Here is a 20,532-nt window from a genome sequence, read left to right as displayed (position 1 = left end):
CGATCCATAATTTCCCATTCCATACCAGTTTATTCCCATACCAGTGTTCTCTCCATCCCCCAAATATGTGTGGAAGTTATTGACCTTTTTCTTCCAAGTCGCAATGTGAATATGTAAAAGAAGTAAAGTAAAATAAAAAAAACAGACAAATATCCCACCCTCCCCCTTGATCCTGTGATTGTAAAACATTCGCTATAGTGCAAACTAGAAAAGCAAAAAGACATTAATTCGTGCCCAATGCTATGACCATGTAAAAATTCCACACGTCTTGTTTCTATGCCAAGAAACTCCATGACGATGAATGCAGTTTTGACTGTGAAGTCGATGTAAGACTTTATAAGTCAAACGTATAAAGTGTTGTATACTGATGTTGTTTACTCGATGCGCAGATAACCCATTACATTATGCGACTGACACGCAGTATTGTTCAGAAATTTACCATCCCTTGGAATGATACTCTCCTAACCCTTGACTGAAATATTGATTCCAGCTTGAGTTAAGAGCTTGATCTTCCTTATCCATATAAACACCCTCTGGGTATTGTTTAAGGTTTGCAACATCATGTGCAGTATGTCTTCGTTTAAGAGCTGCAGCAGCTTCATTGACTGATGACTTTTGTCTTCTCTCCCAAAGGAGGTTTTGTCGAAGACTAACCGTCAATTCAGTTGCAAGCATATTTCTTCGTGTGGTTCTTGGTGAGAGTGCTTGTTGATGTGCGGTAGTGTTGGTGGTTGTCTTGATAATAGTTTGAGCGCCACGAGGAAGTTCAGCAATTGGTTTGAGTCCTCTCATCATGAGAGGAGTCTCATCGGATTCTGGTGATGCTGCAAGGGAAGGACCATTTGGTGAAGAGTTTCGGGATCTTCGAAGAGCTGGAGTAGATTGAGAAGCTTCGGTGGCAAGTGCTTGAGCACGATCGTTTTGGTGAAGCATTGTAGTAATCAATGATCTTCTCGAGGTAAGTTGGGGTCTCGAATCAACTCGTTGAAAGAAAGTCTTGTCATCGATACTTGCGTTTCCAGATTCCTCGACTGAATCTTCCCAATCAGAAGAATCATCATCGTCGTCAATAGCAGATTCGTCGACATCATCCTCATCATCTGTCTCGAAGACATCATCATCGAATGCCTCCTCTTGAATGGTTCTAGTGGCAACCTCTTCTTGGAAAGAGGTTTGCTTCTTGGCCAGAGGCTTTTCAAGTTTGTCAGTTAATGCACTACGTGGTTGCATTCGGTTTGGTAGAGAGCTCTCGTCTTCGTTTGATGATCCACCGAAGCTGAACTTGGCTGGCTTCTTCTTTTGTTGAAGCGTTGATGGCTTGTCATCCATAGAAGCTGCTTGCTCACTGAGTGAGTCTTCACCAGAAGATCCACCAAGAGCAAACATTTGCTTCTTCTTGGGTGCAAGTGCTTTCGAATCTGTTGCGAGGATATCGGCAGTTGGTATCGAGGATGGTACAGTGTTGAGTGGGATTGAACGCATTGAGCTGCTGACATGTGCGGGTGAAAGAGAGAAACCTTTGACGACTGAAGTGGCACTCTTTTCAGAGTTGCTGGATGACGATTCCATGTTGGCAGATTGACTTGATGAGTGGATGGAGAAACACTCGTTTGATGGCATGGCAGGTGACTCGTATTTTGGTTGAATGAACTCTGGGATTCTCTCGGCGAGTGGCGCAAGGTAAGGTGTGCAGATGGTAAGAGGAGCCAAATCTTTCTTTTCCTTGATAGTGATAACCATCTTCTCGAGATCATCAGGTGTAATGTGACGTTCCTTTCCTCGACTTCTGCTGTTGCAAGAATCTTGTCTGTGAATTTGTCGGCGGGAGATTTCGAGAGGAGACGAATCGGAACCTTCTTCGAATTCGATGGCCTCTTCGTCCACGAGTGAATCTAAACTTCCACTTAATTCGGGAACATTATTCGAATCGAGACCGTCGGAACTTCTCGAGGATCGTGAAATGATGGGTGTGGTGGCATTTGCTTCGGAAGTTTGTTCACAGCAAAAGGTTTCTCTGTTCCATAATCTCCAACTTAAGTTTTCTAATCTTTGACCTTCTTCTAAGGATCCAGCACATCTAGAGAAAACTGTTGTAAGGAATGTTAGTTAGTATGGTGATGATAGGAATGTCCTGACGCGAATGATTTCATGAGTGCATCGAAGAAGTCAACTTACCAGTCCACATGCTGTAGAGGTTCTCAACGTTTCTCGTATCGACTTTATGAATAAGTCCGGCGTCAACGGTCAAGACCGGGGCATTTAATCTTGAAGGCATGATGATGATGATGATATGATTGTCTCTTGGAATTGAAGTTTCGCTCGAACGCACGAGCTGTTATGAAAGTGAAGGCACGACTGCGGGAAGAAGTCGCGATATGATCGCGAAATCGTGGAGGAATGTTGGTTTGTTATGTTGATGAATGAATTTTCGTAATCGTATCGGATCTTTATTACAATGATTCAATTTGGTGGAGACAATATCGAAGAGTGAAAGGATGAAGAATTGGTCGGTCGACAGAGAAAAGTAATCGAGGTATTGATGGGGGAAAGAGGCGGTGATAGTTGTAAATGTAGTTGTAGTTGTAGGTTTATTAAGTTGGGGTGGAAAAAGTGTGGAGGAGAAAGAAGAACCGGATGTGGTGAAGTAGTGTAATTAAGTATGAAATAAGCGTTTTCGGAACAAATCGCCTTTTTTCCTTTTGGGGTCCGTTTTTAAAAATCGAAAAGGATTTTTTTCTGGCGAGGTGCAGGGAGAGAGAGAGAGGGGGGGAGAGAGGTAGAGGAGAATAGAATCTTCTTTTGAATATATTCTTCTGTCTTCGTTACACTGTGAAATGTGAATGTGAGTGTGTGCGTGTTGAATGAGTTGATGGATGTTGAATAGGAAGAGGATTGTTTTGTTGGTATGTGAAGTGATGGTAGTGGTAGTGGTAGTGGTAGTGGTGGTGGAGGGTGGAGGTGATATTTGATAGATATTATATCCAAGTCATGTAATGTAATGAATGTTAATGTAATGTGCTGGTCGGCTTCCTTTTAGACTGCCTGACTTTGACTGAACTTGAACTACCTTGAACCTTTTTAGGTTACCAGCAGAAAGGCGGAAAAGAAAGAACGAAAAATAAAATAAAATCAAAAAAGATTACAATAATAATAATAACCCAGTGTGGATCGGATTTTATTACCTATTATTCTTTTCTTTTCTCTTCTTTTCATTCAACGATTTTCCTGCTTTTCTGCTTTCCTCTTTTCTTCTTACGGTCGGTGAATTAAAATCCAGTCAAGTTTCCATGGCATGGGTGAGGGGTTAATGATCGGTCTAACTAGGACTAGGGGTGATGAGGTTATGAGTAAGTGAGAAAAAGGCTAGATCTCTCCTCTTCTTTGGATTTTTCCCTTCTCTTCTCTTTCCCCGGTGGGAGTGGATATCAATGAGTATGGGTGGGTGGGTGGGTGGGTGGGACGAGTGTTGAGGGTTCAGTGTTCTCGGTCTTCTCAATGTTCCAAGTGAAGCAAGAGAATTATTCATTAACTCATTAGTGTCAGGCGTTAATTACCCCTTTGAAAGGAGGATGGTCCCATTTAGTCTTAGATGACTTCCCAGTCCTGTCAACGATCTATGACCGATCGGTCGATTCTTGATCATCTAGTCATTTTAGTTTATTCCCTCATTGGGTTAAGCTAACGGCCCTTTTTTCGAACGGAAAGTGAATGCCTCTAATCCTATTCGAGGTAGTTTCCGTGAGTTTAAGTGCAATGGGGAAATTGTCAAGGAGTTCAATCATGTGCTCAAGAACCTGAAGATCGGTTCCAAACTTTCCCCATCCTTGTCTCTATCTCTTTACCCCCTGGTTAGGATTGAGAAGAAGCCATGAGGTCCAGACAAAGATAGTGGATGGGAGTTGAATCGTGATGGGGGGATGGATGCTAGTGAGAAAAGAGTAATAATGTGTAGGAACTAATCGCAATGAGGATACAACTTGAGATGGATCCAAAAGCACTCCTTTCCACTTCAAGTATCTCTGTTCTAAAGCTGATGAGAGGGTCATTGCTTTCACTCTCAATTACTTTTACGGCGATGGCGATGGCAATGGCAATGGCAATGACTATAGCCCCATCCATGACTGTGGCCATGGCTGTAGCCTGTGAGCTATGGCTATGGCTGTTTTGAGTGAAAAAGGTTCATCTTAATACCTTACTCGTTTGATATCAAATCTATCGATATCGATTGGGCAAATCAATGGGTAGATGGATGAAAGAGTACCTCAGTGTGAGTATGCGTATGAGTATGAGTGTGAGTATGGTATGAGTATGGGTAGGAATTTGATCGAGTACCATTCAATCACTCAATCACTCAATCACTCAATCATTCAATCATTCAATCATTCAATCATTCAATCCAAAATACACGCCCAGGCTTCCCCTTCACTCCCCTCCCCCTCCCCCTCCCTTCATTTCACTCCACACAAATCATCTCCCCCAACACACACATCATGAGGACGGATGAAGTATCAAAAACCACCTAGGTATGTTAGACTTCGCCTCAATTCAACTCAATTCATACCTAAGCAACAACAATCAATGCATTATTGACAAGTGGGATAACATACACCGTACATAATCTTCTTCTCTCTTCACCATTACCGCCCTATCCAAAACAAAAATAATAAACCACATCATATGTCCATTTTCTCATCAAAGAAAGTATCACTATGATCCCCATGGTGAATCAAATCAAAGAGAGGTAGATATCCGAGGATTATCATTATGTGCATTGTTTTACGGTGGGAAGTCATAAAGGTACTACTTATTACTCACTGATGGACCGGACGGACGGTGATTGAGTACCTTCAGAGCGATGGGAGAAGAAAAGTTAAGCCGCATTCATAAACCACATGATTCACTGGTAACACGGTGGTACCCTTTCTTCCCAGCCTCTGGTATTGAGATATGACACTGGTGAGAATAGTGAGAGTAGTGAGAGTAGTGAGAGTTTGATATCCATTCAACGTGTCTTGCTTTACTTGTCGACTGACATTGGATATTTGTGCATGGGGATTGAGATTGGGGTGGTCTTTGGGATACCCCAATGGGTCCAGATCAGATGGGGTTTTCGATCATTCATTCATTCATTCATTTATTCATTTATTTTGAACATTCATCTCACATCCCACATCCCACATTCATTCAAAAAATGGCTACCCTCACGTATTCTTAAGTTTCCTCAAATAAAATTATCGTATATCTACAAATGATAACTACCTAATAAATACGTGCTAATCTTCCTTTCACCTTTGTAACATCACCAATTCAAGATCCCCTATGCTATCCATCCCATCTATCACCTCTCAATCCCATTCGTCCACCTCATCAATTCTAACCATTACTCATCACCCTCATCATCCCCCTCCCCCAAGTGACCTCTTCTATCTCTCTCATCCTATCTCATCTCATCCTATCTCACCAACCCAAGCCTCCTCTCCTTTCCTATCCCATCCTCTCCTCCCCTCTCCTCCCCTCTCCTCGCCCCAAACATAAACACAATCCCAACCCCAATCCCCTCCCACATCCAACCAACAGCACACCACAGCACCACACAACAATGAAACCCCGAAGATCTTCCTGCAGGGACTTCCCTCCTCACCATACCCTACCCTACCCTACCCTCACTGCATCAAACCCAAATCAGATAACTTCAAATCAGCTGATATACATCATCCATAAATCCACAAATCCATAACTACACATGCACATCTTGGGATTTCATCGCCTATTACCCACTCGGAGTCGCAAGTGTCAACTAACGATCAGAAAAGTAAGCTGCTAAATATACCCTACCTAGATAACGAGCAGACCTAGGTACAGCCTCATCGATGCTCCACGGAAGGGAGGTGTAGAATTCGCCACACACATATACTTTCGTACATGGTAGAGATATCACTATAGAGTATTCCGTCCACATACACATCCACAAACAAAGGGTCTTTTAGTTATTTGAGTTCTTGCTTCCTACTCCCTACTTCCTAGTCCTTTCAACCCTTGATTTCTTTCTTTCTTTCTTTCTTTCTTTCCTTCCTTCCGTACCATGACTATACTATCATCTTCTTCAAGCCGGGTGCTAATGAGAGGCTAAGAGTAGTAGGGAGCAGGTACCGAGCGGATTTACCGATGGTTTATTTATTACCCTCTATTATAATGCTATGCACTAAGTATCAAGATAGCCGCGGCTTTGGAAGATTTGATTACGGGTATGGGTTGCGGTTTGGGTTGAGGCTGGGGAAGGGAGGGGAGGGGGTTCTTTGTATTTTGGGTATTGGATTTTGGATTGTGTGCTTGGGATTCGTGTGTGGTGAGGAGATGGCATGTGGTGAGAAAATGTTGTGGTGAGGAAATGTTGTGGTGAGGAAATGTTGTGGTGAGGAAATGTTGTGTGGCGATGGATGGGGAAGTGGATGGGGAAATGGACGGGGAGATTACGTTACTTACTTACGAATCTACTTCCGGACTTGCGAATTCATACTATGTTTATTGTACTACTGTATACTAAACCATTAAAAGCGACATCTCGGTCTCGTCTATCGTCTATCATTTATTCTTTTCCATATTTATAGAGAGTTGGTTTCTCGAATATCAGAACTGGGTGAGTGGCAATTTGTGGAAATGCTGGATAGATAGTCCTATTGAAACTCTGATGTCTAGGTAGGTATTGGATATCATGTATGTATTATAGGTAGGTATATATGTATATAGAATGAATAATGATGGGAGGGACAAACAGGGTGAAAGGGAAGGGAATGAGATATGATTGAGATTTTCGTTGCTGGGTATAAGTTACATCTTGTATGTTGATATTGATATCGATATTGCCATCACACTTGACCTTGATCTCGAATATAAACTTAATCCTAAATCCCAACTCAAGAGCTAATCATCGCAACAAAGGGAAAGAAAGAAAGACTATTTCAGTATCGATATCTGTAACTGTAATAGCACTAATTATATCTTCCCTTTCCCTTCTTGCTTTCCAATTTTCTCTTTCGGTTTTCTAGCGACTTCTAGTTTAAGGTTTTGATTTTTGATTCTGGCTTGTTTTGATTCATTCTACTTCTACTTCTGCTTCTGATTATTGGACGTTGAATATCCGATGATAATCATCAGATTCACCCGCCCTATCATCCCGATATACATCCGTCAATTCATAAGTTATCCATCCGTCAGCTTAAAGTTTATATCTACATACCGGTATAGGGACATAACGGCTATCCCTCACATCACATCACACGAATGCGCAACTCCATATCTGAACTTGATGGCATGCAATCATGCATCCACCATTCCCATAAACCATCAATCCCCATCCCGAACAACCTCGGTAGTTTTGATGGATTTCTTGGTACATGTTGTTCGTACTTCGTATTGGATTCCGCTGCCATCTCAAACCATACCATACCACAGCCTCATTCACACCCCAGCTAAGCATACCATACCATACCATACCATACCATACCCACATCCACCTCGGGAGTCAATATGAATAATACCGAACCGAAATCGTAATCGAAATCGTAATCGAAACGTAGGTAAACCGGGGAAGAGGGAGAATAAGAGGACTTGGCTGCATAGGTAGGTACATGTGATATCACACAATCTAATCTAATATCTTTACGAGAAATTTATAGTTGGATATCTTAGAGAGAGAGGATGGAGAAAGGGAAAGGGAGACGGAGAAATGGAAAGGAGAGAAGAGAAGAGGGAAAGCACAAAAAGGAAATAGAAAAGAGGAGGTATTAATACACTCCAATTTACAACTCTCGGGGAAACACAAAAATTCAATCTAGTAACCAAGGAATGTATGACGGTACAACCGTATACGTATATATGTATGTATATAAATCGTTTGATCAGGTGTAATCTGTCCTTCTTTCGTCTCGCCTGTGTTGTGTATTGATGTGATGTAATGTATTAGAGATGATGAGTACAATGTCTGTATATTACAATTTGTATATATATACATCACTATTCATATTCATATTCGTGTATCTATATCCATTCATTCATCTATCTATCACTACCTAGATGAGCACCAGTATCTTCCCCAGATTATACTTCCCTCCTTTCCTTTCCTTTTAGTTTCTTCTTCTGCTCTCATTCTATTCTATACTATCCTATCTCCATTCCAGATCACAATACATCACTTCCCAATCTCTATCTACCTAGGTATCTTCCCTTAAAAATGCCTATCACTACAATAAATACCTCTCCTCCTCTCATCCCCTTCTTTGAAAATAAAATAAACTCCCCTCCCCCTTCCCCAGAAATCCAAAATCCATATCCAAAATCCAGCCTAGAACGCCATATCAGCCTCACCGTGTTCGCTGGGAATGTCTTAAACTGCAATGTGATGCACGAGATGCATGAGATACTAGGTAGATGGATTGATGGAGGTTGTAGTTCCGAATCTGTATTGGGTAATTGTGTGTTTTTATTTATTTATTTATTTATTTGTTGTTGTTAGTATTTCGAGAGTGAGCTCTTGTTGTAATGTGTATTAGATAGATATATATATGTATAGTAGATATTCAGATACTGAGATTGTCTACTCGTTCTCATCATCTCCATCTCCATCTCCATCTCCAGCAAAAACAATCTCATCAATTCTATCCTATCGATCAATCCATTATCCTCCACACCCCATCCCCATCCCTTTAACCCCAAACCAGTAATAAACCCACCAACCCACTCACCCACCCATCAAACCAGACCCCTAAACCCGCCAAGCAAAATGGCGAACACACACTACACTATCCTACCCACCAGCTGTCAACCGATCTCACCTCCATAAATTCCATCACAATCTTTAGAATCTGATAAGTTTATAAATTTTTATGATTTGTTTTTCTTCTTGGATGAGTTGATCGGGACGGGGGAGATGCTTCCCCGAGTTTTTATTTTTTGTTTTTGGGGGGAAGAAAAGGGGTGGTGATGATAATACGATTATAGTTATAGTTGAGGAATTAAGGTATTAGAATAAATATATTTACTTACTTGATAGTAGATAGATAGTAGAATGATGAATATAAGAAAGTAGATATACTCTAATATCGATATTCTATTCTATCTATTTTTCTTTCATAGATATATATAGCTAGATAAATCAAATCCAGATACATATTTACTTTATAGATCTAATTGACCCATCCCTTTACATCAATATAACCCTCTACCCCACGTTTTGTGAGTAATTTTGAGAAGGATTCTAGATTCTAGATTTGCTGTGGATATGGATTTGAATTATCGCACTGTAGATGATACCATTCATTCATTCATTGATTGTACACATGATCATTGTTTTTCGGGAGTAAGTGGCTGATTGATTGATCGAATCACGAGAAATGTCATCTGTCCGTCCGTCTATCTGTTCATCTGTCAATGTCAAGAATACGGAGTCGAAATTCTCCATCAGCGCTTAAGCTTAATCAATCATAATATACGGTTCATTTATTCTCATTCTCATTTTCACAATAGATAGACGAACAACGAATAAACAAATACTTGTAGGTCATCTGCATACCATTTTGAACCTTGAAACTTGGATTTTTATAGAGTACATGCATGCGGTTTGGGGATTGGAGTTTGGAGTTTGCAGTTGGACTCAAGTCTGAAGACCAAAGCTTAGACAACTCATGAAACATTCATTATCAGATCAACATATTTACTAGATAGACTCGGGAATCAACGTCGATATCTAACTCATTGGAACTATTAAATATGTCTTGATTTTCCAGCTCAATATTCATCTTCATTTCGGTATTAATCACCATCTATTCCAATCCTCAATTCGAAAACTCCGTCCATCCTCAAACCCCTAAAATCCTTCTGATCGTCTGGTCATTCCTTGATTCCATCCCATCACCAACTCACATGCTCGATCCTGCGGCGCGAAGATCCGTCTATGTATGTATGTATGTTTGTACCTACGATGTATGTACAATTTCTCACTTCTTTCCTTTCATGTATATAATGTTTCAAGATGATCTATCTAGTTTATTGAACTATTCGTCAGTCTCATAACTATCTATATATCCATCTCAACCAACCTCCTCGTTTTGGCATCTCGATCTTGGGACCTCGAGATCGCGTAATCGCGTGTGAGATGCAACAAACGCCTGATCTGTGTTGATTTTCTTTTCTTTTCTTTTCTTTCGTTTTGTGTAGTGATGATAGATGGATAATAAATTCATGCTAGGTAGATGTACAGTACAGTATGATCTGGAAAGTATGACATCTCTACATCCCTACATACATCCCTAGATGATAATAACAAATGATGTACAACGCAAAAGACATGTCATTTATTTATTTATAAACTTCCATAATTCATAATACCCATTTCCCAACTGACATGGTTTTGAAACGTGAAACCCGGGGATCGCGAACCGAACCGAACCGAAACGAACCGGTTGGATGGGATGGATGGACATTGGGCTTGCAGTTGCAGATGATCATGATTTGGGTGAGAGTGAGTAAGTTAATCTTCACTTAACATATGGATATATGGAAATAAGAAATGGTATTTTGTGATGATTGGAGGAAATAAAGCTGTGATTGACAAGGAGTAACACCCCCTTGGAATTCCTCTACATGATCACGATTATACGAGGATATTGTACAACACATAAGATATATATCATTCATTCATTCATCTACCTAGGTATGCATATATTCATTCATCATGCGACCTAAGATTGCGATTATTGTATACAACGAACGATAGATATAGATCTACAACACATACACATACACATCATCTCATCTCATCCCAATCCATATACTCGGTCTCTGCCCCAAATCTACATGTATGGAAATAGAAGCACGCAAGCCCTGACATGGCATTAGGCAGACTGTACCACCATAATCTTATCCATCCATCCATTCATTCATTCAATTATATGATCCTCACACTCGATGACAAATGACTAATGACCTGAAGCTGAAGCTGTAGATAATCACTAAAAAGAGGAAAGCTGATATGTTACACGTGGGAGCAGATGACTTTTTACATTACTCCGTACATGAAAGATGACTTGATTTTTCCAGATCGTCATATACGGAGTCTCCAAACCCCATATCACAGAACACATAGTAAGATTACATACTACACAAGCATTGAAATCCAATAATTCAATGGGAAGTAAGAATCTTGCTACTGTATACCTTCTTACGATCAGCTATCTAGGTATGCATGTGATTTTTGGCATATATGCATGTTTGGATATGCGAGCCATTTATTTCCCAAGAGATCACGAGGTTGTGAAGGATGATGATGATGCGAGATGAGATTCAGGGTAGACGGGGAAGTATGGGAGTTCGCTCTGAATGATTTAACGGGCACACCAAAATGACAATACTATTTTAAAATATCTTTCAAATCAAGAATTACTATTTTTGATTTTGAATTGAAATATAGTATTGAAATTTAGTATTGAAATTTAGTATTGAAATTTAGTATTGAAATTTAGTATTGAAATCCAGTATTGAAATCCAGTATTAAAAGACTTATTATTTATAATATATCTTTATATATTTTATATTATAATATCTATTTAATTTATTATTTAATTTTGAAATAATAGTGTTTAAAAGAAAGTCTCGATTTTAACGAGTTTAGTATACTCGTTTTTTCATTTAGAGTAAGAGGAGCTGAATATAAGAACTCCTACTTATAATATTACGAGTTTAAGTTATTACTCACTATATACTAAGCGATTTGTAATAAAATCCTCGTAAAAAGCTGTTTTCCTAACGTGGTTTATTAGTACGTGTATCATATCAGTACGTGCATCATTATTTTTACATATAAAAAACTACTATGTATAACCATACACTTTCTTTATTTATTAGTATAATTTAATTTTTCCTTATATATATTATATTTATTTACATAAATAATATAAAAATAAATTAAAATAGTAAAATCTTATAATAATAAAGTTATTCAAAGAAATAGATTTTTGTAACACAAAGTATAACATTCTTAAACTACAATTAAAATATCTATAAAAAGATTAAATTTTATAAATATTTCATTTTTATTATTTTTAAGAAAACTTTTCAGAGAAAAAATAATAATTAATAATTTAAATAAAAATATTAATAAAAGACTAATTTTAGTGTATTTTGAAGTGGTATACATACTAATATAATGTATATACTAATAAACTACGTTATATAAACTATAATATCGAATAACTTTCTAAGAGATATGAAATGATTATTAAAACTTTAAATTATATTATTTAACTATAATTCAAATTAGAAAAAATGATTAGAATACTTTTCGCTATTTTTATGATTCAAAAAATCTTTAAAATTAAAAAATTTCAGAAATATTAACTTATAACATTTTCCTCTTACAAATTAAACAATCTTTTCAAGATTTTTCTATTATTCTCTTTCAAATTATAGAAATCTTATAATATAAAATAATTAAAAATAATCAACAAGTGATTTTATAATACTATTTACTTAATTTTTAATAAAATATCATAATTTTATTAAATTTTAGTAATATTTAAAAGGAATAAAACACAGGTTTAAAAATTAAAAATATAATTATTTTAACTTTAATTTTTTAAAAACTTTAACATAGTATAATTATTCTATTCATCAAATATATATCAATTTCAGCTTATTTTATTCAAAAATAATAAAGTTATAGATAGTTTTAGTTTATACTATATATTCTTAATTAATTCGTCGAGTACTTCGAAATTTAATATTAATAGAATTAAAATCTATTAAAGTATTATATACGATTAATATTTCAGATCTTCATAAGTAATATCGACAAAATAATAAAAGAATTTTACATTCAAATTCATACATTCAAAAAGTATTATTTTAAGTTTTAATTTTAAGGAATTAAAGTCTAGAAATAAGCAAACCTAATTTTATATCTTTAATTATTTGATTTCTTGAACAACTAGAGGTTAAATATTAGTAATCTGTTTAATTTTTAAAAAAGAATTTATTAAATTCAATTGAAAATTTATATGAGCGAAGAGCTTAATATTTTTAATCTTTATAGTAATATTAATATAGAATTTTAAAATAGATAACTTTTAATAATTTTTAGTATAATATAATGTAGTTCATATATAAGTAGATTATATTATTAAATAGATTACTCGGAAAATATACTAAAATTAATCATTTTTGATATTTTTATCTTAATAACTAATCATTATTTTTCAAAGAAAAAATAATATGAATTTTTTCCATATAATAAAAATGAAATATTTATAATATTTGATTGTTTTAAAATTAATTTATTTAAGTTTGAATATTATTACATTTTATATTATAAAAACCCTGTTTTCTTAATAACTTTAGAATTTTTAAATAAAGATTAGATTTTTGAAATAATTAAAAAATTAGATTTTATATAAGAAATTTAAACCATATAAAAAACTAAGAAAAGATTTTCTTAAAAAAACTCATTAATCTTTATTACATTTAAATCAGAATATTATTCTTTACTTTCTTCTAAAATTATTAAATTAATATTTATTTAAATTGAAAAGATATTATTATTAATATTAAAGAAAAGAACTTAATATATTCATATTGAAATTATTAATATTGATATTATTAATAATCAATTTATTATATTGAATATAATTTGAAGGATTTAAAAGGATTGCTTGAAAAATTGCCTATAAATCTTAATAAAAAAGTTTAAAAGGAAATAAGTTTTTATTTCTTTTTTCTATTTACTTTATTTAATTAGAACTATATATAAACGTATTATATGATCTTATATAGCTAGATAGACCGAATCGATTATAAATTTACTACTACTATTATAAGAAGTTTTCGAACAATTTTATTGACTAATAAAGAACATGCATGATTATATAATAGTAGTAGTAAATTTATAATCGATTCGGTCTATCTAGCTATACTAAGATCATATAATACGTTTATATATAGTTCTAATTAAATAAAGTAAATAGAAAAAAGAAATAAAAACTTATTTCCTTTTAAACTTTTTTATTAAGATTTATAGGCAATTTTTCAAGCAATCCTTTTAAATCCTTCAAATTATCTATATTATTAATCTATTATATTCAAAAACCTTCCCTTTATTAAATCCTTTAATATATTTATAAAAACCTTATACTTTCTATTCTATTATAATAATTCCTTTCTTTTTATTCAATTTTTTTCAAAATATTATAAAAGCTATAATTAATTATAATATTATATTCCTTTTAAAGGATTATCTTTACTTTTTAATATTTTAAATCCTTTAGGAATTTTATTATAATTTTTAATTTATTACTTATAAGTTTTATATTCACTTTCTTTTATAATACATCAATAATATATAATTTCTTTTTAAAATCTAATATCTTCTATTCCCTTTCCTTCTATCAAATTACCCTATCAATATAGAATATAATATATTAGAATTTATTAAATCATTTTATTAATATAAAGGATAAAATTATATTATAAAACTAAATAATTAAATAAAATTGAAATAATAAATATAATAATATTAAGATATTATTACTTTAATAATATACACTTTATATTAAAGAATTACTATTTTTTCAATTATAATTAATAATATATTATTTATTATATAAAATAATATTAAAAATTAATATTTTATAATAATATTATATATTAATATAAAATGTTATATATTTAAATTAATATATTATAAATGTTTTTTAAAAGATCTAGCTTTTCTTTTTATTTATATAGAATAGTTATAAATATATTAATAAAATATTAAATATTATATTAATATATCTTTTATAAAATATTTCTTAAAAAAAGTAAAGTTTTTTAAAAAGTTTTTATTCTTTATTTTCTTATATTTAAAAACCTTTTTTTATAATTAAAATCTTTTTATAAGGTTTTTGAATATTAAAAGACTTAGATTATTATAGGAATCTATAATTTAATCTTTTTCATTAATTATATTCAATATAATAAATTGATTATTAATAATATCAATATTAATAATTTCAATATAAATATATTAAACCCTTTTCCTTAATATTAATAATAATATCTTTCTAATTCAAATAGATATTAATTTAATAATTTCGAAAAAGGGTAGAAAATAATATTCTGATTTAAATGTAATAAAGATTAATGGTTTTTTTTAAGAAAATCTTTCCTTAGTTTTTTTATGTTTTTATATGATTATATATAGACGAATTTTATATGTAAATTAAATAATTCATTTAGTAATATAATTCGCTCATATATAAACTACGTTATACTAGTTAAATCTAGATCGATATTTCTTTAAAACGATACTAAATATATAATATAGAATAATTATCATTCTTTTATTTATAAATCATATCCGAATCTAAACAAATAGATACATGAATAAATAAATAAATATAATATTCAACTATCTACTTAACTCATTCGTTCGTTTCCCCTACATATATATCTACGCTCCGAATGAATAGTCAAGAAGGGAGATCATCTACAACTAATTAAATTCAAACCTCAAACCCCAATAAAAACTAATCAAATACTATAAACCAAAAAACACTACTAAACTAGTATCTACATCCCTCCATCCCCACCCCTCTCCAATTCTTCTTTTACAAATCCTTCCCCATCATTTTAATACTGCAGATCTACACTCATATACTTTATACCCACTACCCGAATAGATAAAACGTAATGTAATATGTACAAAGGGTCTTTTTCCTTGTTATCTATCTGTCTATCTGTTTATTTGTTCAACCTGTCTACCGGTATCTTGCATTGAGATGAGATTTAGAGGAAAGTTTATTATTGTATATGCGTACTATATGTCGTAGAGCTTGAATTTTACAGAGTAAGTAGTAGTTGGTTTATCCCGTGGTGATTCCAGAAGGAGGGAAATGATCTATCCATCTATCTTTACATCTACTACGGTGACATGTAGGTTTTCTAGTCATGAGTATTAGCTAAGCTACTGTGAGATGGAATTCATAAAGTAATTGTTACTCACGATCTACCTCGGTGAGAAGATCGCGGAAAAGAATTTTACCCCTTCGTTTAAAATCTCGGTCTGTTATGTTAGTTGATGGGTTTCTAACCGTTTCATTCCTATGTATCGAAGAATAGATGTCAAGGTAAATATCTAGTTCAGTATATCGTTTTAAGTACATGCATATAGGGAAATAAGTATATTATTCATAACATCACCTAGTGTCTACGAATTTAAGCCTTTACTGATGTAGAATACGGGGAGATGGAATCTAATATTTGTCAAGTATATATTTTCAGGCTTTATGTGTCTAGATCGCTAGTTAATCACTATGTATATCTATGTCTCTAGATAGTTTCTATCTTGCCTGTCTACCTACCGATCTCTTCAGCTCCTACATCAATTATCTACCTGCCTACCTACCAGCATAAATCCCCCTCACCCTTACCCTCACCCCAACAACCAAAAACCAACCTCCCACCCGATCACCCAAAAAGTAACAACACAATCATCCACATTCGCCACCATCACCAAGGTACATACCCCAACACCTCCCCATACATATCTTCAACCAACTACAAGGACCATCCATCCCCCATCTCGTGATCCCATCCAACACCTTCTCAATACAATTGACTCTCCGCCCATTTTCCTAGACACATACACATACACATCCCAACCCCGCACCCCGTACCCCGCCCGTCCACACAAGTAACTAACTAACTAACTTACCAACAAGCTAATGAAGTAATAAGGGTTCAATTGCATACTCCCTACACCACACTCCACACCGCAAAACAAAAAGGAATCAGAAACTCCGAATCAAATCTCGCAAGCACATGAGGGAAAGAGACTTTCTTCGGCATAGGGGAATTGTCGGGTATTTTGAGATTCGTAGTCATAGTCATTATATGACGATGATGAAGCCAAGGAAAGAAAAGAAAAGAAAAGAAAAGAAGGAAAGGGAATTAATTAATCCGAGGTTCCATTCTGTATCTTGGTAGGGGGATGGAAGATCAGATGAGATGAGATGAGATCAGATGATCTGGTTTGATCTGCGGTTTGCATTTTTTGACTTTGACTTACCGTGGATGTCCATCAGTCAGATGTCAGGTCAAATCCAAACGGGTCGGATCGAGTCGAGTTGAGAATGACGTTGTGGGTGGGAACTTGGGAAGTTTAACTTGATGGATTGACATGATGGTCACTTGTGGTTGTGGATCTGGAGTCTGAGAGTGTGGTTGACAGTTGACACTGGACTGGGTATGAGGTTACTAGTAGGTATCTGAGTTTATGGATCTTGGGTTTTGAGATGGAGATGTGATGAGATGGAGTGAGTAATTGAGATAGAGTATCGGTATCGGTATTCTACGTCTCGGAATGGAAATGGATAAATGTATTTCCTAATTAGTAACCTACTTTGGATTTTGGGATTCTTGATGAGTTATTCGAAATCGTATTCGAATTTTTCTTTGCCTGTGGTTTGATATTCAGAATCAAGACATTTATTTAATCATCTTTTATTTATTATTGTTATCTCCATTACTACTCTATTCTATTCTATTTCTATATTAGTTTGTTCTTTCAATCGTTACCCATTAGATAGATACTCGTAGATATCTAGGCATTGTATTCAAGAACATTGTGTGGATTCCAAATGTATAAGTTAGAACAAAGATATAACTTATATCTAAAAGTATTCTATTCTTCACATCACATGGCCAACAAACAAACACAACAAAAGAACGAAATAAGAAACACGGACATTCCCATTCCGCTTTCTTCATTCATTTCTAGAGCCTGTAGAATGTGGCCTTTAAATCCCAAGAAGGAAAATCATGAGGATCATGAGATGAGATGAGATGAATGGGATTCCCCGCATTCTCATCCATCTCTATGTCCATCTATATTCATTCATTCATTCATTCAAACATTCTAGAAAAAGATCGCACGAGGCTCTGGAGATCCCCGTTGCGATATCGATATATGAGGAATCGGAAACAGTAATGGAAAAAGAAAAGTACGTATGAGATTCGAGAAGGATCAAAAAGAATCAGAAACAGAAACAGGAAAAGAATCACATGCTGTGTATTTATTTATTTATTTATATATTTATTCCATTCTTCCATTTCAGATTCCTACTACGAGTCTACATCACATCAAAGAAAGAGGAATACTGAAAGTTGAACAAATCCCAACGGGGTATATTTATCTATCTATCTATCTATCTATCTATCTATTTATTGATTTGATTCAATTATTCATCCACTTACTTGATTCCCAAATTCAAGTCTTCCTATTCGTGCGCATCGCGGTACATCGCATTGTTGAATGCTTGTGTGTGTATGGAAGGTGTAGCATGTAGCGTGTAATTTACACATTTGACTGGGCAGACGGTACATACATCCGATGGGATTGACGAGTACATATACACATACCGAGGTATTGGGACGGGGTAAGATTGTAAGAGTTATGCTTCCGTATGGGATTGGTACGGAGATACCTTGAGTGAGTGAGGAAGTGAGGAAGTGATAAGCCTCGTCTCGGATGTATGCGATGAGATGAATTGGAATCCTAGGGAGTTGGTCGTCTTGTCCGCCAATTATCTTGTCCTGCGGGTTGATGAGTTGATTTGGTTTGTTTGGATCTGTGGATTGGATAGATGAATGGATGGATGGATTGTCATGTGAGATGAGATGTGCAAAATATACATACACATATACACATACTTATGTAGATACAACGTGTGATATTCATAACTATCAATCGCGTGGATTATTTGAGGGTAGGGGGACTGACTGGTACTGATACGGATACGGATACTGGTAACGGGCAAGCAAGACAAGACAAGACGTAATTGTGATGTGATTGAAAGTAAGTAAGGACCTAAGTATAGGTAGAGTGGAAATATACCTCCCTACCATCTACCCACCCAAGTAACCGTTACCATTAATCTATATCTCTCGCGAAATAATAGAAAATCAAGAAAGTAAAATAAAATCAAGAAAATAAATACAAATCCCTGCACCCGTATTGTATTATATTATATTATATTGTATTGTATTGAATATTTTATTCTTATCATTCTTTCCAACCTTTCCATCTAAACATCCCCATATAAACATCCCCATATTAACATCCCCCTGGGTGTCTAGGTCTTGGAAATTAACATATACTCCGACTCCATAAACAAGGAATCAAAGCGATGAATACCCTTAAGAGGCGCCACGGGTCGCTTGGATCTTCGTACCGGCGGTTGAGCGCCGGGAGATGAGGTGAAGAGGAGATTGGAATACCGGTATGGATGAGGTATGGATGGAGGTGTGTGAACATGTGATAACCTTATGTGATGTGTGATATTTTTAGTATGGGAAACGCTCGGGGATGCGCATTGTGTGGTTTGGATTTGGAGGGGGTGTGGTTGTGTGGTTGTGGGATTGGTAAGCTTGAGTCTGAGTCTGAGTGTGCCTGAACCGAATACTCGGAGGGAGGGAAGGATGGACGGAAGATCGGGTTCGTAAAATTGGTTCTGGAATGTGTGTAGGAGTTGGGAGTTGGGAGATGGAAAGCGAAGTTAGGAAATGAGGTTGTGAATAATGGGTAGATGAATGGATGTATACATGCATGGCTTTGATAGAGAGAGAAAAGGGGGATGAGTCAATGAAGGATATCACAGACTTGATTCGGGTGATGGAGGAGCTTTGATGCATTTGTGATCTTTGGAAGGATGTTGTTATGGATGGATCATCGTCGTCGTTGTAGTAGTGGGATATAGTAGAAAGTCACAAGACGGGAACGACAATACGGAGCAAACGCATGGGGTTTTGGCGTGTGCAGTTTGTGGTTGGTAGTTTGCGTTGCTTGTGTATATAGGCTACCTGATGAGGAGACGAAACGGGATGTGTATGTGTTCTGGATTTGGGGTTCGGATTTGAGGGTTTGAGGGTTTGGTGGATGGGTGTGGATGGGTGTGGATGGGATATGGATGGATTGTGGATTTGGATGTTTGTGCGTGTGCTATTTGTGTGCATTGCCATGTGTGTTGCAATGTGGTGGGTGCTATGTGATGTGATGTGCTATGAGCTCTGACCTAGCTACTACAGTGAAGAAAGTGAACACGATGTTTGAACTTTTTGAAACTTATCTGAGGACTCAGCATTGTCTGTTTACTTTGTCCGTATAGAATATTGTAACTATAATTATCATATCATATTTCGCTCTGTGCTATATGCTATATCTATATGCCATGTACTATGTGTACACCAACATGTTTGAGAACGCACGTCTGGGGAGAGATCTTGACTGAGTCGTGATATGAGGATCAATAGTATCACTCGCATAACTACACTATTAAATGTATCTTTTCCATACCATTAGCTACCTACCATACACAGATCTGAATCATTAAATGCATGATATCGATGATCAATCATTCATTCTACTAATGGTTACATTCTCAATGCATAGCATAGGGTAATACAATGGTACCTACTCTACATACCCTGTACGAAATGCATACCCCG

General features: G+C 35.3%; 1 protein-coding gene across 1 annotated transcript; it reads right to left on the bottom strand.

The window, feature by feature from the left end:
- Window positions 1–435: 435 nt before the first annotated feature.
- EAF01_011905 (uncharacterized protein) lies at window positions 436–2,275 on the bottom strand (the record flags this gene model as incomplete). The annotated part of the gene is made up of 2 exons (XM_038920163.1): window positions 436–2,087; window positions 2,176–2,275. 2 exons carry the CDS (start codon window positions 2,273–2,275, stop codon window positions 436–438), a joined length of 1,752 nt encoding a protein of 583 aa, XP_038764417.1.
- Between the last annotated feature and the right edge of the window lie 18,257 nt (window positions 2,276–20,532).

Source organism: Botrytis porri, assembly GCF_014898465.1.
Source record: "Botrytis porri strain MUCL 3234 chromosome Unknown BPOR_026, whole genome shotgun sequence".
Taxonomy (NCBI): Eukaryota; Fungi; Ascomycota; class Leotiomycetes; order Helotiales; family Sclerotiniaceae; genus Botrytis; species Botrytis porri.
Note: the sequence above shows the minus strand (reverse complement) of the source record. Positions and strands in the feature narration are given on the sequence as shown.